This window comes from Psittacula echo (genome assembly GCF_963264785.1).
Source record: "Psittacula echo genome assembly, chromosome: 18".
Lineage (NCBI taxonomy): Eukaryota > Metazoa > Chordata > Aves > Psittaciformes > Psittacidae > Psittacula > Psittacula echo.
Window position 1 is genome coordinate 4,765,302 of NC_137754.1, and position 24,199 is coordinate 4,789,500.

Consider the following 24,199-nt stretch of genomic DNA (forward strand, 5'->3'; position numbering starts at 1 on the left):
CCCCAGAGAGATATCCCCACTGCTAGCTCTGCAGTGTGTCCCCCAAAATGATGTCCCCAAAGGGATGCATCCACTGCCACCCCTGTGACATGTCCCCAAAGGGCCCAGTGCTGGTCTGTCCCCAAAGGGGTGTCCCTGCTGCCAGTCCTGCAGTGTGTTCACAAAGGGATGTCCCTGCTGCCGTCACATGCCCAAAGGGATGCTCCCAATGCCAGCCCTACAGAGTGTCCCCAAAGGGATGCACCCACTGCCACCTCTGTGGCATGTCCCCAGAGAGGTTACTGCTAGTGTGTCCCCAAAGAGGTGTTCCTGCTGCCATCACGTCCCCAAAGGGAAGTCCCTGTTGCCAGCCCTGTGGTGTGTCCCCAGGGAGATGCACCCACTGCTGGTGTGTCCCCTAAGAGATGCCCGTGCTGCCAGCCCTGCATTGTGTCTGTCCCCAAATGGATGTCCCTGCTGCATCCCCAAAGGATGTCAGCCCCACGCCGTGTCCCCAGTGGACTGCACCCGCCGCCAGCCTTACAATGTGTCCCCAAAACAGGGTCCCCAGTTGATACCCCATAGCTGGCTCACTCCCAAAAGAACATGTCCCCGTTGTCAGCCCCGCCAGCGTGTCACCACGGCTGGATACCGCGTCCCCAAGCCATGGCGGGGCCCCCTGGGCTGCGCTGTGTGGAGACCCCCGGGCCGGAGCTAATCAGGCGCCAATCACCATAAAGGGGTGGGATGCAAATGAGGTTAACGGTTAATTAGGGATTGAAAGATTCATTATTCCTCCAGAGCAGCTGATTGCGATGCAGCCCCGCGTCCCCATTAGGGCCATTTGACCGCTGGCTAATGACACAGCGGGGAGAGGAGGGGGGGGTTGTGGGTGCCCCCCCGGTCCCCAACCCACCGAACACCTCCAAGAGTCATTCCTGTAGAGAGCTGTGCCCGAACTCAGGCTCCCCACAGCAAGTTGTGCCCGTCCTCAGCCTCCCTGCTGTGAGTTGTGGCTGTTCTCAGTGGGGCTCATCCCTGCAATGAGTTCTACTTGTCCTCAGCCTCCCTGCAGCGGGTTGTGGCTGTTCTCAGTGGGGCTTATCCCTGCAATGAGTTGTGGTCATCCTCAGCTCCCCAGGGACGTGGAAATGCCGGGACAAGCAGCTTAATGCAGCTATGTGAACCTCTTCCCCTGCTCCCTACTGCTCCCCACTGCTCCCCCCTGCTCCCCCATCTCCTCCTTCAAGCCAACCTTCCAACTCAATAAAGATAATTAACAATTAGTCCAAAAGCCAAGCGGGAATGTCGTTGGATATAGAGAGTTTTCTGCAACTTCCTGACCTGGCCATAATTAACTTCCCATCGCCAAAAACACAGCCAAAAAGCAGTATAAGCTTATTAACTGCGACAGTGGCTCATTAAAGCCAAAGCTCTGATTATCCCGCGATGTGGCTGCGGGCAGGAAACCACGGTGAGGGCTGGAAGGTGCTGGATGCGATGTCTGGGGAGATATTGAGTGGATATTGAGGGCTGGTCCCCATCAGCATCCTCGGGGGCTGCATCCCGTATCCAGCTGCCCCTGGAGCGCACAAAAGGGACTCAGGCGGGTGAATTGGAGCATCACGCCCCTGTCTTTGTCTCTCTTTCAAAGGCAATATTCCGGCCGCAGATGGGTTAATACATAATGCAGACAAGCAAGTAATTGCTTGCCTTTGTAGGGCCGTCAGCGCTGGGTCCCCGGCCCTCTGATCCCCCATTAGCGGCCATGCAAACAAGCCTTCCACCCAATTAAGCCCAGCTTTGATAGAGCTCTTCCCAATGATGTGCCGGTCCCAAACTAGCGATTCGCACATGAGCCACTACCTGTTAAACCGGGAATCGGCTTCCTTCGGGAACGAGCATCCCTCGCCTCTCGCTGTGCCCCAGCTGCCGAGCTCTGCCCGGCTTCTCCCGGCCCTGGAGGGAGCCCCGGCTGATAAATGATCTCCACAAACTCTATATTAAAGAGGTGGGAATGGGATGTTAATATACCCCCAGTCGCTCGTCTCCAGAACACATGGGCTCCGGCTTTCCCGAAGTAATGAGGCGGGCTGAGACCCCAACCCACCGGCCTCCTGCGCCTGCCAGGCGTGCAGGAAGGACAGACTGACACCCGTCCTCTGGGGCAGCCCACACCGAGCGGCCCCGGGTCATCCCTTGCAGCAGCTCCAGATGCTCACCTAAAGCATCTCGGCGTCATTCCTGAAAGCATACCAGTGCGTGCCCTGAAACATCCCAGCATCGGCCCTTGGTGTCCTGGCATCGTCCCCTAAAGTATCCCAGCACCAGCCCCTAAAGCACCTCGGCATCATCTCATAAAGCATCCCAACACCATCCCCTAAAACATCCCAGCATCATCCTAGGGGATGCTTTAGGAAGCATTCCAGCATTTTCTCCTAAAGCATCTCAGCATTGTCCCCTAAATCATCTCAGCATCATCCCCTACAGCCTCTCAGTATGCTCCCCTAAAGCTTCCCAGTGTAATCCCCTAATACATCCAAGCACCATCCCCTAAAGAGACCCAGTATCATGACCTAAAGTATCCCACTGTTATCATCTGAATATCCCATCTCACCTAAAACACCCCAGTGTCCTCCCCTGAAGTGTCTCACTATTCCTAATACATCCTGGCACCCTTCCATGCATCCCAGCATCATCCCTTAAAGTGTTCTGGCATAACTATCCTAAGGCATCCCAATGACATCCACTAAAGCATTCCAGTTTGCTTTCCTACAGCACCCCAGCATCATCTCCTAAAGCATCCCCATAAGCTTCCCTAAAATATCCCAGAATCTTTCCTTAAAGCATCCTGCTGGCATCCCCTAAAGCCTCCCTGAATGCTCCATGAAAACATCCAGCATCATTCCTTAGGGCATGCCAGCATCATCCCCTTAAGCATTCCTCCATCATTCCTCAAAGCATCCCAGTTTCATCCACTACAGCATCCCAATGGGCTCCCCTAAAACATCCCAGCATTTTCCCTTAGTGCATCCTGGCATTATCCCATAAAGGATCCCAGCCATCTTCTACTTAAACATTTCAATGTCACCCCCTATAGCATACCAGTGTCATCCACTACAGCATCCCAGCACCACTCCCTACAACATCCCAGCATCATTCCCTACAGCCTCCCAGCATCATTCCTTAAAACATCCCAGCGTTATCCCTAAAGGATCCCAGTGTCACTCCCTAAAGCCTCCCACCGTCATTCCCTCCAGCATCCCAGTATGTTTCACTACAACATCCCAGTATGTTTCACTATAACATCCTAGTATGTTCCCCTATACCATCACAGTACATTCCCCTACAGCATCCCAGTGTCATCCCCTCCATCATCCCAGTATAATCCCCAACAGCATCTCAGGATGTTCCCCTACAGCATCACTGTATGTTCCCCTATATCATCCCAGTATCATCCCCTCCAGCACCCCAGTATCATTCCCTATATCATCACAGTACATTCCCCTATTTCCCCCTAGTGCCATCCCCTACATCATTCAACCCTCACCATCACCCAGCCCCACTCCTCTCCCCACCACCCCCCAGCTGCTCCTCTACCTCCCTGTCCACCCCTTTCCCCCCTATCCCCCGCCGTATACGTCGTCCGTCGTCCCCCCCCCCCCCCCCCCCAACCTCCATAAATGTTCCCAAAGCCTCATTTTCCAGCAAACCGGGTTGGGGGGCCCCGGGAGGGATGTTAATAACGGGGCTGTGAAGGATTTAAACACACACACAGCCCCCCCCCAGCGCCTCATTTGCCCGGACAAATCCCTTGTCACTCGTCATTACTGTGCCTCAGTTTCTCTATCCCGATAATGCCCTGTGGAGCTGTGGGAAAAAGGAGGAGGAGGAAGGATGCAATGAAAATAAGGAGGAATAACGAGGATAACAGGGAAACAACCTCCCGTTTTCCCAATTCCAAATCAACTTTGGGGTGATTTGGGACTGGTTTGGGCAAAGCCTGAGCAAACAGCCGCTAATCGTGGAATAAAAGCACAATTAAACGCGCTCATAAATCTGCTAACGAGGAGGCGCTGCCCCGGCGGCCGCTGTTTGCCCAGCTGATTAACAGGGATGAAGCCAAGAGAGAGGATAATCCATCGGGATGAGGCGGCTCCTTTGTCTCCATTCCCCATCCCAAACCCATCTCGGAGGTGATGGATGTGTGCATGTCACCCCGGGGAGCCCATCGCTGCAGCCTCGGGCCTCATAGCGGGATTAATACACTTTAACCCCTGGGGCTTCCCCAAAAAACTCCAGGATTCCCATTAAAGTCTCCCTCTCTCTTCAAAGAACTCTGTGAAAAGAGGCACAAAATCTCAAAGCAGGATTAACATCCCCTTTCTAGCCGCTATTTCCAGCCAGAGGTATTCCATCCCCATGGCTCATCTTTTTGGGAACACTCAAAAAGAGATGGGGATGGGGAATACCACGGCATTTAATATTCCAGCATCACCTTCAACTCCCATCCCGGAGAATTATTTGGATAATAGTTGGTTAAACCTGTTATTCTATGGATAATTTATTTCTCATCTTTTGATCCTACCGGGAAATCCTTGGGCTGCTGCATTCCCAGCAGGAGGAGCGGAAAAGCTTTGTGGTCCTATGAAATTAATATTTACTTTCTCCACGCCTGGGCTGCGGGAGGGAGGGATGAATAATGCATCGCCCCTGAGACACCGGGATGGGAGTCTCACAGTGCAGGGATAGGGCGGATTTGATGGGATACGTACGAAGAGCCCGGTGGGTGCTGGTGAGGCTGAAAGGTCCCAAACGTGCATAGGGATCCAGATGTGGCCCCAGCACAGCTCTAGGTTGAAGAGGAAGTGTGCTGGTGCGAGCTCTCCAAATGTGTGCTCACCTTCCTCCTACTTGCACCTCCAGATGTGCACGGCTGCAAACCACCCCGTTCTCCAGATGTGCACAGGCATCCCTGTGCCTTCCTTCAGCTGTGTGCCCAGATGTTTACCCGAAGCACCCAACCCTCGGAACATCTCAGAGCCCCTCGGTGCCCCAGATGTGTCTCAAGAGCTTTCCAGATGTGAAACCCCTTTGGGACACGTTCACACCTCCTCCCCATATGTGCTGCCCGGGTTCACCTGCCGCTCTGCATCCAGATGTGAGGTCCCTTCTGCTACTGTCCCTGTCAGATGTGCACACAGATGTGTTCCTCCCTTGCCCCCCATTCTCCCATTCCTCCCCAACCTCCTCCATGCTCCCCACACTCCCAACTCCCCTTTTTCCCCCATCTCATCATCCCTTCTCCTCTTTTCCCTGTTCCAAGGAGATCGTCAGTGCCACCGTAACGACCCCCCTATAATGACCTCCCATGTTCGGGGGCTCCCTGGAAGAGCCGCATTGCTTCACATATCACATTAATTAAGGGGCTAATTGCTAATTACCAATTCAACAGCACCGTTCGCACACGCTTGTGGGTAGCCCCCCCTCCCAAGTTCAAGGCTCTCGGTGGTCCCAGCACCCCCCGCACCCTCTGGCCGCGCCCCCATCCCCGCCGGACACGGGAGGCGGTGCTGCGGGGTGAGCCGAGCCGAGCTGGGCTGGGCTGAACTGAGTTGAATTGAGCTGAGCAGGGATGAGCTGAACTGGGATGAGCTGAGTTGGGCTGAACCGGGCTGGGCTGAGCTGGGTTGAACTGAACTGAGCCTGGCTGAGCCGGGCTGGGCAGACCTGAGCCAAGCCGGGCTGAGCTAAGAGCTGAGCTGCGCTGACCCAAGCTGTGCTCATCCCAGCCGGGCTGTGCTGAGCTGAGCCCGGCTGGGCTAAGCCAAGCTCAGCAGCTCCGGGTCGGACCGTGCTGAGCCGAGTCGAGCTCAGCCGCGCCGAACCGTCCTGAGTCGTGCAGAGCCGAACTAAGCCGAGCCGGGTCGGACCTTGCCGAGCCGAGGATGCTGCGGTACCTGCTGAAGACGCTGCTGCAGATGAACCTGTTCGCGGACTCGCTGGGAGTCGAGGGCTCCAACTCCTCAGAGCTCCTGCTCGGCATCAACCGCACCATCGCCGCGCTGCACCTCCCCGGGTTCGACCCCGGCAACGGTATGTGGCCCTGTGTCCGCTGTCCCCGTGTCCCGCTGTCCCCGGTCCGGATTCGCACCCCCCAGCCCCAGACAGGTCCCCACTGGGACTTGCCGCGTGTCCCCAGACCGGGACTGACCCGAAGTGTCCAAACTGTGCCCATGCCTCCACGCCGGGACCGGCTTCGTGTTCCCCGACCAACCGGGAGCGATGCCGTGTCCCCAGGTAGTCCCCGGGACCCCGAACTGGTACCAGCGTGGTGTCCCCAGATCGGGAGCGATCCCAAATCGGCCCCGTGTCCCTACACCCGACCCCCCAATCGTGAACTGGGACGGATCTGGTGCTCCCAAGTTGTCCCGGTGTCCCCAGAGCAACCCAGTGTTCCCGAACCAGGAGCGACCTAATGTCCCCAGACTGCCTCTGTGTCCCCACATCAAGCCTCAGACTTCGAATCGGGAGTCCCTGTGTCCCCAGTCCAATACCTGGACCCTGAGCTGGGAGAGCCCCCTTGTCCCTAAACCAGCCCCAGTGCCCCCAAAACGAGCCCTGTGTCTCCAAACAGTCTCCATGATCCCAAACCTGGAGAGACCCTGTGTCTCCAACCTATGCCTGTGTCCCAGACCAGCCCTGTGTCCCTGAATCCAGGACGAAGTGGGGGAGGATGTGTGGGAATGGGCTGTCCATCTGAATTTCAAGCCACTTTTGAGCTTCCCCCCTTTTTCAGCCTGATCTTCCCCTGCGGTTGGCTCTGGGTGTCCCCAAACCACCCGGAGTCCTCCCCTAAGCACAGGAGGGCTCTTTCCTGACCCCCTGCTTGCCCCAATTAGCCACTGGGCCCAGCTGCTTCCCCCTGGCCCCCGCTGCTGCCCCCCAGGGTACCAGTACCTGCAGCATCCTGCGTCCCCATGGCAACGCATCCCAGCCTCATGGCAACACCCCCCCCAGGCGCCCCAAATCACCCCCCCCGTGACGCCATGGTGCTCACGTGTGTGCACACATGTGCAAACAGGGAGGACATGTGTGTGTGCATGCATTTGTGGATGTGCTTGAGTGTGCACATGCGTATACATGTGCAAACATGTATCCTCCTCTTTTGCACACGTGAGTGTCACTTGGGTGTGCATACACAGCCCTGTGTGAATACACATGTGTGTAAGTGCATGTGTGCATACCTGTGGTTGAATACATGTGTGCTCTGTGTGTGTGAGTGCGTGCACACCCCTGCTTCTATGCACACGTATGATGCATCTCTGTAAATGCATGTATGAATGCACGCATGTGCAAGTGTGTCTGTAAGTGCACACACGTGTGCTGACATGTGCTGATGCATGCCTGTGGGCCTGTGCATGGCTGCATGCATGTCCTGGCATGAGCATGCACACAAGCTGCATGTGTGCACATGCACATGTATTGTGTGCATTGTGGGCAGCAGGACACTGAGTGAGCACAGCCTGAAGTGCAGCACCAGTGGGGCATTAATTAATCAGCATTAATTATCCCAGCATTAATTATCCCGGCATTAATGAGTGCACCATCATTCCCATGTCCTAACAGTGGGAATTGGCCTGGCACAGCCCCACAGACCCAATATGGGCATTTTGAGACTTAAACCGAAGCATCCAGGAGTTCCCAGCTCCACTCTGGGAAATCAGCACTTGCAGTTGATGAAGAAACCCCGTTTTGGGGGAATTTAGCTTCAGATCCATTTTCCCTGGGATGCCCTGTTGGAATCTGGGTGGAAAAGGGGGATTACTGTGAGCGGAGCTGCTTTGTCCCCCGTCCTCATCCCTCCCCATATGTCTGAGGTCTGACACCAGTCCGGTCCTGCTGCCACCCCACCAGCACTCCCCATGGGCTGGGCTGGGGCGGAATACAACAGGCTGCGACCTGGCCACACTTCATCTCACCTCCTGGTCCCCGTGTCCCGCACAGGGTCGCACCCGCAGCTGGAGGACGCGGCTCCTCGCATCGTGGAGCACCCCACGGACGTGCTGGTGTCGCGGGGGGACCCGGCCACGCTGAGCTGCAAGGCCGAGGGCCGCCCGCCGCCCGCCGTGGAGTGGTACAAGGACGGGGAGCGTGTGGAGACGGACCGGGAGGAGCCGCGCTCTCACCGCTCGCTGCTGCCGGGGGGGTCCCTGTTCTTCCTGCGCGTCCTGCACGGCCGGCGCGGGAGGCAGGATGAGGGCGTCTACGTGTGCGTGGCCAGGAACCGCCTGGGGCAGGCCACCAGCAGGAACGCCTCGCTGCATGTGGCCGGTCAGTGCCCGCAGCGCTGCCCCGTGCGGCGGGGGCAGCCGTGGGATGGGATTGGGATGGGATGAGATCAGAGCAAGCCGTGGGGATGGGATGGGGTCAGGTCAGGGACAGGCACGCGATGGGATTGGGGCAGAGGGATGGGCTAGGATTGAGAGGGACAGGAATGGGGTGGATTTAGGGGTCTGGGGAGATTCGGGATCATCACTGAGCCCAGGTTGTGGGGCCGAAGGGGCTGCAGAAGCACGGACTTTGCTGAGGAAAGAGGTGAGAAGGAGTAAAAATTGGGAAAAATAAGGGGGGGGGGAAAATGAAGAGAAAATAATGGAAAGTTAGCGAAAATAAGTAAAACCAATTGGAAATAAGTGAAAGTGGGTGCAAAGAGGTGAAAAGAAGTGGGGAAAAAAAGTGACAATAATTGGAAATAAATGTAAAGAAGAAAAAATAACTGGAAATAATTTGAAATAGGTAAAAAAAGTGAAAATAAATGAAAATGAGTGAAAAGAAATGAAAGCAAAGTAGTTAAAGGAAAGGAAAAGAAGTGAAAACAATGGGAAATAAAATAAAGTGAAAATAATTGGAAAGAAGTGAGAACAATAAATGAGGATAAGTAAAAATCAATGGAAATAATTGGAAAGTGAAAAGTAAATGGAAATGAGAGAAAATAAGTGAAAAATATATGAAACTAAGTAAAAAAATCAATGCAAATAGGTGAAAATACATGAAAAAGCACTGAAAACAAGTGGAAAACCATGGGAAGAATTGAAAGTCGGGAAAAGGGGAGAAAAAAGTGATTGGGAATGGCAATGAGTGAAGGGAAAGGAAAATAATGGAAAAGAAATGACAAGAAAAAGGTGAAAACAACTGAAAATTGCCAAGAACCAACTGCAAAGGAATGAAAATCTCTGACACCCACTGACCACGGTCCCTGGTGGCACCTCAGTGTAGCTCAGTCCCCAGGACTTGTGGGGCCGGGGCTCAATGTGGGGGTCCTGCCCCATGCAATGCCCCATGCAGTGGGGAAACTGAGGCAGGGCTGATCCCGCAGTGCTGCGGGACGAGTTCCGGCAGCACCCTGGGGACGTGGTGGTGGCAGCGGGAGAACCGGCCGTGCTGGAGTGTGTCCCACCCCGCGGGCACCCGGAGCCCAGCGTCTCCTGGAAGAAGAACGGAGCCCGGCTGAGCGCCACGGATGAGCGCCTGACGGTGAGGGACAAGGGAGGTTGATCCCATCCAACCCCATCCCATCCCACCCCATCCTCAACCCATCCCAACCCACCCCGGTTGGGTTGGGCTGCCCATAGCTCCGCGGTGGGAAGCTGATGTTGGCCAACACCCGCAAGAGCGACGCTGGCGTCTATGTCTGTGTGGCCACCAATGTGGTGGGGGAGAAGGACAGCGAGCCGGCCGAGCTGGTGGTCTTCGGTGCGTGGGGACAGGGGGTGGTGGCTCCGGGGTGTCCCCGGGGGGGTGGCATCCCATGGAGCTGATGATGGCCCTGCAGAGCGCCCGGCGTTCGGCCGGAGACCCCTGAACCAGGCGGTGCTGGTGGAGGGGACGGTGGAGTTCCCCTGCGAGGCAGTGGGGGACCCGCAGCCCTCGGCGCGGTGGCGCAAGGAGGAGGGCGAGATGCCACCAGGGAGGTGAGTGTCACCATCCCAATGGCATCAACCATCCCCATCGCATCACATGTCCCTGTGGTGTCCTCCATCATCAACGCATCCTGCATCCCTATCGCATCTCACATTCCCATTGCACCCCACATCCCTGCAGCACCCCACACCCTCACAACGCTTCCAGGTGGGAAGTGCTTCCCGACAACACCCTGCGGATCGTGCGGCTGCGCCCGGAGGATGAGGGCACCTACACCTGCGTGGCTGACAACAGCGTGGGGCGCTCCGAGGCCTCAGGCACCCTCATGGTTCATGGTAAGGGGGGTCCCTCCGGAAGCACCCATGGGTGCTGGCTGAGCAGTGCCCAAGCCCTTGTGTGTCCTCACACCCACAGTGCCCCCCCAGCTTGTCACCGGGCCCCGCAACCAGATTGTCCCCCTCGGCCACAGCGTCACCTTCCAGTGCCAGAGCCAGGGCAACCCACCGCCCGCTGTGTTCTGGCAGAAGGAGGGCAGCCAGGTCTGTCCCTGTCCTCGTCCCTGTCCCCAGGGTGCAATGGGGATGTGGGCTGAGACAGAGATCCCAGCTCAGCATCCTCCATCCCCAGACCCTGCTGTTCCCTGGCCAGTCCCCGCATCCCAGCGGCCGCTTTGCAGTGAGTCCCGGTGGTTCCATGACGATCTCGGAAGTGCAGCGTTCCGACTCCGGGAATTACCTGTGCCAGGCCATCAGCGTGGCTGGCAGCGTCCTGGCCAAGGCGCGCTTGGAAGTGGAAGAAGGTGAGTCCCACTGCAGCAGACAATGGGGACATCCACCATCCACCACCACAACACCAAGCACCGTGCCATTCCCGGCATTCCCGGCCTTTCCCCTGCAGCACCGGTGATCCAATGGGGTCCCACAAACCACACAGTGCTGCCAGCGGGGGCCACGGCGCGGTTGCCGTGCCCGGTGTGGGGTGGTGGCGACCCAGTGGCCAATGTGGGGTGGCTGAAGGATGGGAATGTCCTGGTGGGTGCTGAGCCCCGCGCCAGCCTGCAGGAGAACGGCTCCCTGCGGATCACCAGCCTCCGGGTGAGCCGGTGCAGTAGCCACAGGGTGGGATGGGGCAAAGGGTGTTCAGGGAGATGGGTACAGGGGTCAGTGGGTGTGCAGGGTGGTGGGTGCTCAGGGGTAGATGCAAGGGGTTGTGGCTGCAAGGGATAATGGGTGCTCAGGGTGGTGAGTGCCAAGGGCAATGGGTGCTCAGGGTGTTGGGTGCAAATCGAAACGGGTGCTCAGGGTTGGTGGGGCTCAGATCAGTGGGTTCCAAGGGTTGGTGGGGGCAAAGGGTGATGGGTACAAAAGGAGATGGGTGCTCAAGTTGGTGGGTGCAATGTGTGGTGGATGCTCAGGACTGGTGGGTGCAAAGGGAAATGAGTGCTTAGGGTGCTGGTTGCAAGGGGTGGTAGGTGCAAAGGGTGGTAGATGCTGCAGTGGGCAATGGGTGCTCAGGGTGCTGGGTGCCAGGCGATGGGTGCTCAGGGTGGTGGGGCAGGAGCTCTCCCCTCGCAGGTGATGGACTCGGGGCACTATGAGTGCGTGGCCACCAGCCCGGCAGGTGACACACGCTGGGGCATCACGCTGGAGGTGCACGGTGGGTCATGGGGACATCACCGGGGACACTGTGGCACTGGAGATGAAGCCACCCCACATCTCCATGCACCTCCCCGCAGGTGCCAGGCCCGACCTGTCCCCACCTTCCCCCGTGCCCGGGGTCCTCCCTGGGCCACCCTCCACCCCTGTGGTCACCAACGTCACCAAGAGCAGCGTCACCCTGAGCTGGAGAGGGAACGAGGACAGCGTTGCCACCGGTGTCACCTCCTACATAGTGGAGGCTTTCAGGTACCGCACGAGCATCCCCTTTGGGTGCATGGAGATGTGGTGGCCCAGAGCCACCCCAGCACGGTTCCCTTTGTCCGTGGTAGCCAGGAGGAGGGTGGCCCATGGCGGACGGTGGCAGCTGAGGTGGCTGGTGAGACCCACACCGTGAGTGGCCTCGTCCCCAACACCATTTACATCTTCCTGGTGCGGGCAGTCAATGCCCATGGGATCAGTGACCCCAGCGGCGCCTCGGAGCCAGTGCGCACCCAAGGTGAGACCTGGTGGTGAGGCTGGTGATGCCCATGGCCCCAGCACCCTTGAGTGCATGTCCACTTGGGGATGCTGATGGAAGCAACCACTGTCTTCGGGTGCATCCTTAGTCGGTGATGCTGATGGAGGTGGCATGAGTCCACCACTGTTCAATGCATCTCCACTTGGTTATAACAATGAAGGTGCCCATGAACCCGTCACCCTTGGGTTCATCTCTGCTTGATGATGTTGATAGAGGTGCCCATGCACCCAGCACCCTTGGGCGCATCCTTTGTTAGTGATACAAATGGAGGTACCCACACACCCAAAACCTTTGTGTGCATCCCCACTCAATGCCACCAACAGAGTTTCCTGACCCACCATGGGAACACGGTATCACCACAGCACCCACGCTTGGTGCCACCAGCGAGGTGCCCATGCCCACTCTTGCTGTCATGTTTTGGGCAGACCCCAGCACCCTGCAGCCAGGGCTGGACCCCGAGAAGGTGCAGCAGGACCTGGCACGAGTGGCCGTGCACCTCCAGGAGCCTGAGGTGCTTCCCCCGGGTGCCGTCCGCCTCTCCTGGACAGTGAGTGCTGCCGCACACGACCAGTGCAGAGCTCCCAGTGCCAGCACCCAGCACCCATCCGCTCCCATTGCTCCGCAGGTGCAGCACCAGGCACCCTTCCTGCAGGGGTACCGGGTGCTGCTGCGGCGCCGCGGCGGGCGCTGGGAGGACGCACGGGTGCTGCTGGCACCAGGGGACCGCGGGGTCCTGCTCACTGACCTGCGCCGTGGGCAGCACTACGAGGTCAAGGTCCAACCCTTCTTCCACCACCTCCATGGGCCAGACAGTGCGGTGCGAACTCTGAGCACCCCTGAGGCAGGTGAGAGCGGATGGATGGGGTGGTGGGACCCATAGGGACACCCTGGGGGTGACACCCCACGTGTGACTCCCCACAGCACCCAGTGCCCCGCCGCAAGGTGTCACTGTGACCGGTAACGGCACCAGCGTCCGCATCTCGTGGCAGCCGCCGCCGCTGGCAGAGCAGAACGGGGTCATCCGGGACTACAGGGTAAGGGGTGGTGGAGGGGGGTGTGATGGGGATGTGGGATGTGATTGTGGGGTGAGATGTGAAGGGTGATGGGGTGCAACAGGTCCCCTCTATCCCCTCCTGGCACCACCCCACCACATCCCTATGGCTCCTCCCAACCTTCTCCCCCCAGATCTGGTGCTTGGCCAATGAGAGCCGCTTCCACATCAACCAGAGCGTGGAGGGTTCGGTGCTGGTGGCTGTGCTGCAGGGCCTGGTCCCCGGTGTCCTGTACCATGCTGAGGTCGCTGCCACCACGAGCGCCGGGGTGGGCGCCCGCAGTGTCCCTATCCCCATCCGCGTCGGTGAGTTCCTCGCTGCACCCATGGGTTCTGGATGGCCGCGGTCCCTCCTCAGCGCTCCCACCGCTGTGTCCCATGTTTCTGCAGCGTTTCCGGTGCAGCGGGACATGGGAATGGCAGGCGGGAGCAGCGTGGCCAGGCGCTTGGCCGCGATGGCCCGGCAGCCGGTGTTCATAGCCAGTGTTGGTGGCACGTGTTGGCTCATCCTGGCCGCCGTCGCTGCGTGGCTCTACAGCCGCCGCCGGAGGAAGAAGGAGCTCAGCCACTTCACGGGTACAATGGGGTGTCACCCTTGGGAACCCCACCTCACCATTTACCACCCCAACAGCATCATTCGCCTCTCTCCCTGCAGCATCCTTTGCCTACGCACCCAATGGGAAGCCCATGGGGACTCGGCGTGGTCCCCAGCCATCCTCATCCCAACCTCTTCCCGCAGTCGCCTTCCCGGCTCCGGCACACAGGTAACCGCCCTCGTATTCCCACCCTGTTCCTGGGATTCCCAGTGCATCCCTTCATCCCATCTCCTTGCAGGGCAGCCACAGGTGGTGGTTATCCATGGCTGGCAGACACATGGAGTGGTGGTGGCAGCAGCTGCTTGAGGACCAACGAGAGATACTACAACGGTGAGAGGTCACCATGGGGATGGGTGGCTTGGGTTGGGAAGGTCATGGTTAACCATGATCATAGAATCGTGGAGTGGTTTGGGTTGGAAAGGACCGTCTAGTTGGAAAGATCATCCAGCACAATCCAAGGTTGGAAAGATCACCTAGTTCCTACCCCCTGCCATGGGCAGGGATGCTGATGGTGCTGGCTGTCCTCCACAGATGCTGGTATCACCCGTTACATCACCCAGACGGAGCAATTTGGGGTTGGGCCTACCGAGGGGCCAGTCTACAGCACCATTGAGGCTGGTGGCGAGGAGCTTCACACCTTCCCTCGTCCCTTCTCCCACCATGGGACCTCCTACCCCCAATTGATGGATGTCCCGGCCCCGCAGGAGCCCCGCAGTAGGGTGGTGGGATGGGTGGCGGGACACATGGGTGCTGGTGGCATCGCTCCCTCCCCACAGCCCCCCCCAGCATCCTTCCTCCCCACAGGGACCAAAAGGAAGAAGCTGGGGCAAGCAGTGAAGCCACCGGCCATAAGCTGGACGGAGCTGCTGCCACCACCCCCCTCTGCCAGCGAGCTCAGCCGCTGTGCCCAGGAGGAGCAGGATGAGGAGGAGGAGGAGGATGAGGAAGCATCTGGAAGGTCAGTGTGGGGACCTACATGGGGATAGGACATGCTGGCCCCTGCACCCATCGTGCATCCCCACTCCACAGGTTGGGGATGGAGGCGTGGTACGGTGCTGAGGATGTCGCCTGTGCCACTGCCGCGTCCTCACCCACTGCGTCCTCCGGCTGCCGGTCCACTGCCACCCTGACACCATCGCCCAGGGCCACCGAGGACATCCCCCGCCTCCGAGACATCCACAGCCCCGGGTAGGAGGCTCACTTAGTCCAGGTCTTCCATCACGGTCTGGATGTCCCGCTATGCTCTGGGTGTCCCATCACAATCCAGGCATGTTGTCACCATCCGGCCCTGCTGTGCCACCATGACCTGACCGTGTCATTGAGGTCCAGATGTCTCACAGGGGCACAGAAGTCCCACTAGGGTCCAGATATCCTACCATGGCCGAAATGTCCTGTCATAATCCAGCCACATTGTCACTATATGGCCGTGCATGCCTCTGGGTTCCAGATGTTCCATTGGGGTCTGGATGTCCCACCACAATCCAGATGTACCTTCGTGATCCATCCATGTTGTCACCATCCATCCATGCTGTCCAGTTGTGCTCTGACCATGCTGCCATCATCCACCCATGATGCTGTGGGATGGCTGTGGTCTAGCAATCCAGATGTGCAGCTGTGATGGGCACCATCATGAGCAAGCTGGGACATTGCCATCCAGCTGTGCTGTCATGGCCAAGCTCTGCCATGGTCCAGTGGTGCCATTCCAACCCAGGTGTGGCGTTGCAATCCAGCTGTGTAACCGCTACCTGGCTATGTGGTTGCAACCCAGATGTGTGGTTGCAATCCAGCTGTGCTCCGGATGTGTCATTGTGAGCCAGCCCTACCATTGCAACCCTTGTGAAGCTGAGATCCAGCTGTGGCCCTGCCATCAGCTGTGGTGCTTCAGGCCCACCCATGCCATTGCCATCCATTTTTTCCACCACCACATGGGTTCCTTGGCGCCGGCACACCACAGCACCGGGTTGGTTGCACCAGCACCATGGTGGCCACCAAGCTCCTTGCGCTGGCTTCACCTCACACCCTCTTTGCCAGGAGACCCCCCCATGGCACCGGCACCCCACCACCAACACTCAGCCCTCTGCCGAGTCCAGACATGGATGACATCCCCCTACCCCGTGCCCGCTGCCCCCCCAGCACTGGTGAGCCCTTGGGTGGACATGATGGGTGGGTTTGGACCCCACCAGCTGTGGTGGGGCTGAACTTGTGTCACCCCCAGGGAGAACCCGCGGGGATGCCCCAAAACGTCACCTGAAGCCTAAATGCAGCCGCTACTGCCGGGAAAAGCCGCAGGGAGGTGAGAGGAAGGGGAAAACTGGGATGCTCCAAGGGGAAAAGCGGGGGATCAGCCCTCTCCTTGCTCTCCGCCACAGAGCTGCCACCACCACCGGTGCCACCACCGGGTGAGACCCCGAGACCTTCAGCAGAGCGGGAGCTGAGCGGGGCTGAGCGCAAGGTCACCCATCGTGGTAAGCCGGAGCCACCAACCATGTCCCCAAGAGGTTACGGGGTGCCACTACCAAACCCCAGCCTTGTCCCCTCCCTTGCAGATGAGGTTGTCCCCTACAGCAAACCCTCCTGCTCCACCACTGGCAGTGTCTCATCCCGTGGCTCCACCAGCTCCCGTGGCCATGGCTCAGGGCGCAGCAGGACACCAAGGGAACGTGGGGAAGGGACTGGCCACTGCCGCCGGCCAGGTCCCCCCTTTCCCTGCCCAGCACCAGAGAAGAGATGAAGTGGAGGACGAGGGCTGGGGACACAGGGCTGGGGACATCGGGGGGGGGGGGATGGTCTTTAATTTGGGTGGCACCATGTAAATAGGGCTGCACAGAGGCAGCGGCTCGTGGGTGGCAGCGTAAGGTGGGGACAAGGACACTTGGGTGGGACAAGGACAGTCAGCATGGACAGGGATGCTAGGAAGGGATGACGAGGATCTTCAGGTAGGGATGAGGACCTTGGGAACAAAGGCAAGTGGGAAGGATGAGGATGCATGGGAGGGATGAGGCTGCTTGAGGAAGGATGAGGATGCCTGGGGAGGCCAAGGGCATCACTAGGGATGAGGACCCATGGAAGGGATGAGGATGCTGGGGAGGAATGAGGAAGGTGCTCATGGAGGGATGAGAGACCTTGAGGAGAGACAAGGATGGTTGGAGGGATAAGGATGGTGGGATGGGAAGAGGGATGAGCATGCTTGGAGGTACAAGGACACTGCAGAGGGATGAGGGTGCTTGGGAGTGACTAACAAGGTTGGGGACAAGCATGCTGGTGGGGATAAGGACACTGGGGAAGGACAAAGGTGCCCAGGGCTTGAGGATCTCTGGAGAAAAGAGGACACTTGGGACAGACAAGGTTGCTTGGGAGGGACAAGGACATGAGGGAGAGATAAGGAGGATGGTCACAGGGGGACAAGGATGGTGGGAGGAATGAAGAGGCTTGTGGGGAGGGTGAGGATGGTTGGGGAAGGATGAGGATGCTCTGGAGGGATAAGAAGCCTGACGATGAGTATACTTGAAAGGGGCACCAGGTCATTCTGGAAGGACAAGGTGGCCTGGGAGGGATGAGGACACTTGGGAGGGGCAAGGATGGTTGAGGAGGGACAAGGATGATGAGGAAGGGTGAGGAGAGTCAGAAGGAATGAGAACAGTCAGTGTGGATAAGGATGGTTGAAGGGACAGTGACCCTGGGGAAGGACAAGGGCATTTGGGATGGACAAGGATGGCTGGGGAAACGAGGATGCTGAGGATGACACTGAGGAGAGGTGAGGACATTTAGAGAGGGTGAGGACGCTGGGGAGGGATGAGGATGCTGGAGAGGGATGGGGACACTGGGGAAAGACAAGGATGCTGGAGAAGGAGGGTCACCCCCCACCTTAGTGCCACCCCCCTCTGTGGGTGGCTTTTGCTGCAAGGAGCCCCTTTTTGGGGCACCAGTTAATAAAGCTGGATTTTGGCTGAGCCGAGGCGACTCCTGCACCCTGGGGACCTCCACGCTCCTGTCCCTCCTGTCCCCATCTCACCGCCCGCTCTGGACCAGGGGCTGCCACTGCCCGACCCGTGGTCACCTGCAAAGCAAAAGGGGACATAGTCCAGCACCCTGCAATGGGCGACACCAGCACCACCACTAGTGCCCATCACCAGGCATTAGGGCAGCGCTCACCACACTGCAGGGTGCCCGCAGCTGCCTCCATCCCTATTCTCCGCGAGATTCCCAGTGCTGTTCCCCAATCCCAGGGCGGGATGGGGACCCCGGGTGTGAAGATCCTCTCCAAGGGTGACGGTGGCGGTGAGGGACCTGCTATGGAGATGACATCACTGTGGTGTCATGATGGGGACATCTTCCTGAAGGGGTCAGAGTGGGGGTCTGGGGACCCTTCCTCACCTCTGTAGGTCCCATCGGTGTCCTCAAGGCCAAAGCAGAGGCCATCGACAGCCACAGCCAGCGCCCGGGCAAAGCTGGCATCCAGGAGGAAGGAGCCATCGCAGGAGCTCACCAAGCTGCAGCGGGCGCTGGTGAAGTTGTCCTCTGAGACAGACCCCCACCCGTTCAGCAGTGACCCCACTGGGGAGCCCCTCTCCGCTGGTTGCTCTTCATCCTCCTCCTCGTCCTCCTCCTCACCCAGCTCAGAGGCCGGTGGCCCATAGATGTAGCCGTAGGTGTGCAACGGAGAGATGGACAGCGGTGCGGTGGGTGCTGCAGGGCTGCAGGGGACACAGTGAGGACCATGGGTGCTGCCACCACGGTGGTGTCCCAGGGTCATTTCCATGGATGGGGACATGTCCAGGGCCACTGGTGAGCAGTGGGGTGCAGTGCACTTGCTGCAGCTCTTTACAGGGGACGTGGGGACACACAGAGCATCCCAGGGGATGGGAGGTACCTGGGGCAGTTGGTGTCCTGGTCCATCTCCAGGTCCTTGGCCACTTGTTGCTGTGTGAAGAGCCCATTGCTGAATGCTGGTGACAAGTGACTGGTGACTGGGGACATGTCCTTTGGGTGCTTGGTGACTGGGGATGTGTCCTTGGGGTACCTGGTGGCCAGGAACACATCCCTTGGGTGCCTGGTCACCAGTGAGGGGTCCCTGGAGTGGGTGGGGACATGTCCTTGGGGTACCTGGTGCCCAAGAACTTGTCCCTCTGGTGACCAGGGACTGGAGACCTCTCCTCAGGGTGCCTGGTGGTTGGTGATGTGTCCCTTGGGTTCCTCTTGGCTGGAGGTGTGTCCTTGGGATGTTTCATGGCTGGTGCCATGTTCTTTGGGTATCTGCTGTCTGGAGATGTGTCCTTGGGGTGCCTGGTCACCAGTGATGGGTCCACGGGGTGCCTGGTGGCTGGGGACATGTCCTTGGGGTACCTGGTGGGACGGGATGTGTCCTTTGTGTTCCCGGAGGCTGGAGTTGCGTCCTTGGGATGCCTCACCGCTGGTGGCGTGTCCTCAGGGTACCTGGGTATCAGGAACATGTGTCTTGGGTGCCTGCTCACCAGTGATGGTTCCCTGGGTGCCTGGTGCCCAGAAACATGTCCCTGGGGTACCTGGTGGCCAGGAACTTGTCCCTGCAGTGCCCAGTGGCCGCAGACTTCTCTTTGGGGAGCCTTGAAGCTGGGGATGCGTCTCTTGGGTGCCCAGTGGCTCGTGACGCGTCCTCAGGGTGTCTGGAGGCTGATGGTGGGTCCTTGGGGTGCCTGGTGGCTGGTGACGCATCCCTGGGGCTCCCAGTGACCGGGGACACGTCCCTGGGGTACGCGGTCACTGGGGACCTGCACGTACAAAGGACGTGGTGGCTTTTGCAGCAGGGGCCTGGGGTGCATGTAGTGGCCCACGGTGGGGACAGTGGCACTCACCGTGTCACCGGCGGCTGCCAGCCGTGGGGTGGTGGCACTGGGGCCCTCGTGCCACCAGAGGCCAAGGAGCCGCTGCCCCGACGTGGTTTTGGAGTGCTGAAGACCGGGAGCTGCTGCCAGTTCCCTCCGGCCACCGCCGCACCGGTGTCACCATCGTGTCCTCTTCGCTGGGGCCACTCCAGACCCAGATCCGGCCGCCACTCGCCTCTGCTTCCATGGATGGGGCCATGCCCAGGGCCACCGGTGGGCAGCGGGGTGCTGTGCACCTGCTGCAGCTCTTCATGGGGACATGGGAACACACAGAGCCATGAGCCTCCTCCTGCTGTCCCTCGCACCCCTCCGGGTCCCCCAGCACCCACCTCTCTTGCGGAGCCGCTCCGAGGGCGCTGGGTTCGGGGTGCTGGGTGATGTGCGCACCCCAGGGTGTCCCCCCCTGCAGCACCCCGTGTCCCCAAGGGGTGGAGGGTGCCCCCCACAGGCACTGCTGTGGTTGGAGGGTGTGGGGGGGCCGAGGCTTGATGGCTCCAAGGACAGGGCTGGGGAATGAGAGAGGGCAGGGCACCCATGGGTGCTGAGTCAGGTGTCCCCTGGCCCCTTCCTCCTTGACTCTGTCTGTCCCCAGGGCCCTGCTGCATGCAAAGGGGCAACTGGAAGCACCCAGAGGGGTGTTGGGCACCCTGTGAGGGCCGGGCACTGAATGGTGGGGTTCCCATGGCACTGGGTTGGTGGGGATCCCATGGAACTGGGTGGGGGTCCCAGGTGGGTTCCCATAGCATCATATGAAGGCCACACTGGAATGGGTGGGGGTCCCATGGCACTGGGTTGGGGTCCTTGCACCCATATGGCTCACTGAAGGGGTCCCTGCACCCATGGGGCTCACTGGAGGGGTCCCTGCACCCATGGGTCTCACTGGAGGGGTCCCTGCCATCGCTGCCCAGGAGGCTGCTGCTGCTGCTGCGGTTCTGTGGGGCACAGCCAGGTTTCCAGGGGCCACCAAGCCACGGCGTGTCTGCAGCCACCAGCCTGCAGGGAGAGGGGTGTCGCAGGATGTCATCGCCCCCCCAAGGAGCCCCCCATGTCCCTCATCCCACGGTGGGTCACCTGCGGCGCATGGCAGCGTCCCGGCTGGCGCGGCGCTGGCACAGGAGCAGGAGGAGGACGAGCAAAGCCAACCAGAGCAGCGAGCCGGTGGCAGCGATGACAACGGGCTGCCGCAGCACCCGAGCCAGCCCAGTGCTCCCTGCTGCCACCCCTGCAATGTGCCAACAGTGTCACCGTTGTGCTGCCACCTTCATCCCCACCTTCACCCCATCGTGATCCCCATCTGCACCCATCGTGGTCCCCGTCTCCTACCCATGGCGCTGCAGGTGGCATTGCTGGGGACCCCCAGCCCTGCACCATTGAAAGCTGCTACCCGGACACAGAGCTGGGCCCCAGGGCTTGGGATGAGGGTTTCCAGGCGGTAGGTGCCTCCATCCACGGTCCTGTTGGTGGGGCGCTGCCAGCCCTCGGCCATCGACCACACCTGCAGGCACCAAGAGGATGAGTCCCCTTAGGTGAAGCTTCTTGATGGACCCTCTTGGATGGACCCTTAGATGGGTCCCCTTAGATGAATCCCCTTGATGGATGGACCTTCATCTTGATCTGCCCCTTTGGATGAACCCCCTTGTCAAGGCTCCGCTTGGATGAATCTCTTGCCTGGATCCCTCCTTGGACAGCCACTCCTTGGAGGACCACGCTTGGAAAGACCTTTGATAGGCTCCCTTCTTGGATGGATCCCCCTTAGGCAAACCCCTTGGATGGACTCTCCTTGGCCAGAAGCCCCCCAGCCCCATCACTCCAAACCTTGTAGCCGCGGATGATGCCATTGTGGGCCTCAGGAGGAGGTGGCTCCCAGCTCACAACCACAGTGCTGTTGCCCATCTCAGCTTGGCCCACGGTGACATGCCGGGGAGCCGCGCTTGGCACTACAAGACAGGAGTGCTGACACCAACCAACCCCACCGTCCTCCACCCAGCATCCCTGGGGACACCCAGCCCACCTTCCTCAGGTATCCAGAGGTATCTGCTGTTGCTGTCCAAGCCCTGGGTCCCTCCAGTGTAGGGTCGGACCTTGAACTCGTACTTGTAGCCCCTGCGGAGCGCAGGGATGATGGTGCTGAGCTCCTTGCCCGCATCGTGTTGGACCCAGGAGGTGGTGACCGGGACCAGGCAGCGGTACAGCACCATGTAGCTCACCAGCACCGGTGTCCTCATCAGCATCTGGAGGGGTTGGATGGGCATGAGCCACAGCGGGACATCATCGCTGCGTCCCATCCCAGCCATCCCAAAGGGACACGCACCCGCCATCGGAGCCGCACGGCCGCGGTGGGCAGCACGGTGCCGTTGTCCAAGTGCAGTCTCATGGCCAGCAGGTCCCGAGGAGCAGCATCGCGCCGGCCCGTCGGCAGCCGCTCTGCGGGCAGAGGGAGCTCACAGCAGCGCCAGGCAGGAGCAAGGTCCCCCAGGAACCCATCTTAGATACCCATCCCTGGAGAGCCTGGTGGCTCCCTGGGTGGACCTACTCAAATGGACACCATGGAAGGACACCTCTTGGATGGACACCACTTGCATGGACCCCCTTGATGGACCCCATGATATACATCTATTGATGTGTCTCCCTTAGATGGACCCTTTGGATGGATATGTCTTCTTTAATCCCCCTTTAAATTCCCTTCAACCTGTCACCTTGGACAGACCCCCTTAAATGGATCCCCTTGGAGAAACCCGCTTGGATGGATCCCCTTTAGATGAGCTTTCTTGAATGGATACCCTTGCATGGCCCCCCAGGTGACCCTGGTTCCCCATGGAAGCCACCACTGACCCTCTACGCGGAGCAGCGCGGTGGCCGCGGCGGTGCCCAGCTGGCTCTGCGCTGTACACACATAGGTGCCGGCGTCGGCGAGCGTCACGGCGTAGAGGCGCAAGGTGTGCTCCTGGTCCACCTCATGCCTGTGGGTCACCAGCCTTCCATCAGCCCCATCGTCACCCCAAGGATGTGACACCTCCACCCTGCCACCACCTACCTGCCCCAGGGCAGGTCCCCACGCTCCTTGTGCCACTGCACCCGTGGCATTGGGTCACCTTGAGCGCTGCAGTTCAGCTCCACGGTGCTGCCGGCCACCGCCACGGTGTCACTCGGGTGCCGCACGATGGTCGGCTTCTCTGCGATGGGGACACAGAGGACGTGGCCCCAGAGCTGGCCGTGATGCGGCCACCACCCCCATGGGCCATCCTTGGCTTACCCAGGACAGAGACACGGGCGCCGCGGCTCTCCCTCCTGCCCGCCGCGTTGGCTGCCACGCAGACGTAGAGCCCAGAGTCGCTCCGTTCCGCCGGTGCCACCCGCAGCTTCCCGTTGGTGACCACGTACCTGTCACCCGCTGAGTCCAAGGCCACCCCGTCCTTCTTCCAGGTGACGTGGGGCTCGGGGTGCCCCGAAGGGGGGACACAATCCAGCTCCAGCACTTGTCCCACCGTGGCCACCAAATCGCTTGGCTGCAGGCGGAAATTGTCCCGCAGCACTGGGACAAAGGGGACACCCTGGGTGAGGGGGGGGACACGACAGGAGGTTTTGGGGTGCCCCCCCACTCATAGGGTGTCCTTACCAGCTGCAGTTTGGGGTGCCATGGCTGTGCCAGGGTTGTGGCAGCCTGTGGGGTGACAAGGAAGAGGTGGCAATGGCAGTGTATCTCAGCCCTGGTATTGAGGGGGGGGGCACCCCACACTCACCTCCCTGCTGCAGCGCGCTGAGGCAAAGCCCCAAGCCCAGGGCCAGCACCCAGCTGCCCGCCATGCTGGCCCCGGGCCGCATTCCTGAATTCCCGGTTCCCCCCCCCCGCCAGCACCGGGGCAGGATCCGGCTCCGGATGGGGGGGGACAATAGCCGGACGCAGAGGCCGGGAAGTGCCGGGGGGGAGGTTGGACACAAACATCTCTGCCAATCCATGGCGGTGGGAGGAAGAAGAATGAAGAAGAAAGGAGCTCTCAAGTAGGGACCAGAATGAACAGTCCCAAGCTTAGCTTTGGGTGCGTTGAGCTCTTCCGCTCTCAAGCTGTCACCCAGCTCTGATGCTCACCCCAGGGTGCACCCTGTCTCACAAAGACACCCCAGGGTGCCACCGTGGGCCAGGTACTATGTTTAGTTTATTGGTTAGTAGCACCGCAAGCACCCCAGGGTGCTCCAGCACCCACCCGGGCGCCCCAGGGCCGGCTGCTGCGTGATTTCCATCCTAAACCTATATCCCGGGAGCGCCTGGGAGGGGGAGATGCGATGGGAGTGGAGGGATCCCCCCCCATTTAGGCTGCCTGTGTGTGTGTGCTTGGGCGAGCTTCGTGTCACTGTGTCCCCGCTGCGTGCACGGGCTGCGTGCTGTGGGTGCACACGTGTGCTCCTGCACAGGCCGGGTACACGTGTGCTCGCTCGGCGCGCTGTGTGCATGCTCCTCGTGTGCTTGTGTGTGCTCGGTACACGCTTCGCGCAAGCTCTTTCACACGCTCTGTGCGTGCCCTCTGCACGCTTGCTACGTGCTCTGTGTGCCCCCCAAGTGATGCTGCACGCGTGATCTCCTCTTATACTCCATGTGTGTCTCCTTCATGTATGTT

The 24,199-nt window shown here is 59.8% G+C and overlaps 2 protein-coding genes across 2 annotated transcripts; one reads left to right on the forward strand and one right to left on the reverse strand.

The window, feature by feature from the left end:
* Positions 1-5,927: 5,927 nt before the first annotated feature.
* Positions 5,928-16,456, forward strand: ROBO3 (roundabout guidance receptor 3; the record flags this gene model as incomplete). The annotated part of the gene is made up of 26 exons (XM_080631645.1): positions 5,928-6,075; positions 7,987-8,313; positions 9,359-9,516; positions 9,615-9,735; positions 9,815-9,953; positions 10,111-10,238; positions 10,318-10,442; positions 10,531-10,702; positions 10,801-10,997; positions 11,478-11,559; positions 11,639-11,807; positions 11,891-12,057; positions 12,504-12,625; positions 12,704-12,923; positions 13,000-13,112; positions 13,264-13,435; positions 13,520-13,705; positions 13,785-13,893; positions 13,964-14,055; positions 14,257-14,439; positions 14,530-14,683; positions 14,755-14,913; positions 15,757-15,863; positions 15,941-16,018; positions 16,095-16,190; positions 16,272-16,456. 26 exons carry the CDS (start codon positions 5,928-5,930, stop codon positions 16,454-16,456), a joined length of 3,909 nt encoding a protein of 1,302 aa, XP_080487771.1.
* Positions 16,457-17,651: 1,195 nt separating this feature from the next.
* Positions 17,652-23,390, reverse strand: ROBO4 (roundabout guidance receptor 4; the record flags this gene model as incomplete). The annotated part of the gene is given in 19 exon segments (XM_080631646.1): positions 17,652-17,782; positions 17,878-18,015; positions 18,100-18,419; positions 18,596-18,809; positions 18,812-19,158; positions 19,248-19,472; positions 19,557-19,833; positions 19,916-20,092; positions 20,437-20,579; positions 20,658-20,808; positions 20,910-21,081; positions 21,402-21,523; positions 21,598-21,817; positions 21,898-22,010; positions 22,419-22,546; positions 22,621-22,759; positions 22,840-23,118; positions 23,203-23,247; positions 23,327-23,390. Coding segments are annotated over 19 exon segments (3,405 nt in total).
* Between the last annotated feature and the right edge of the window lie 809 nt (positions 23,391-24,199).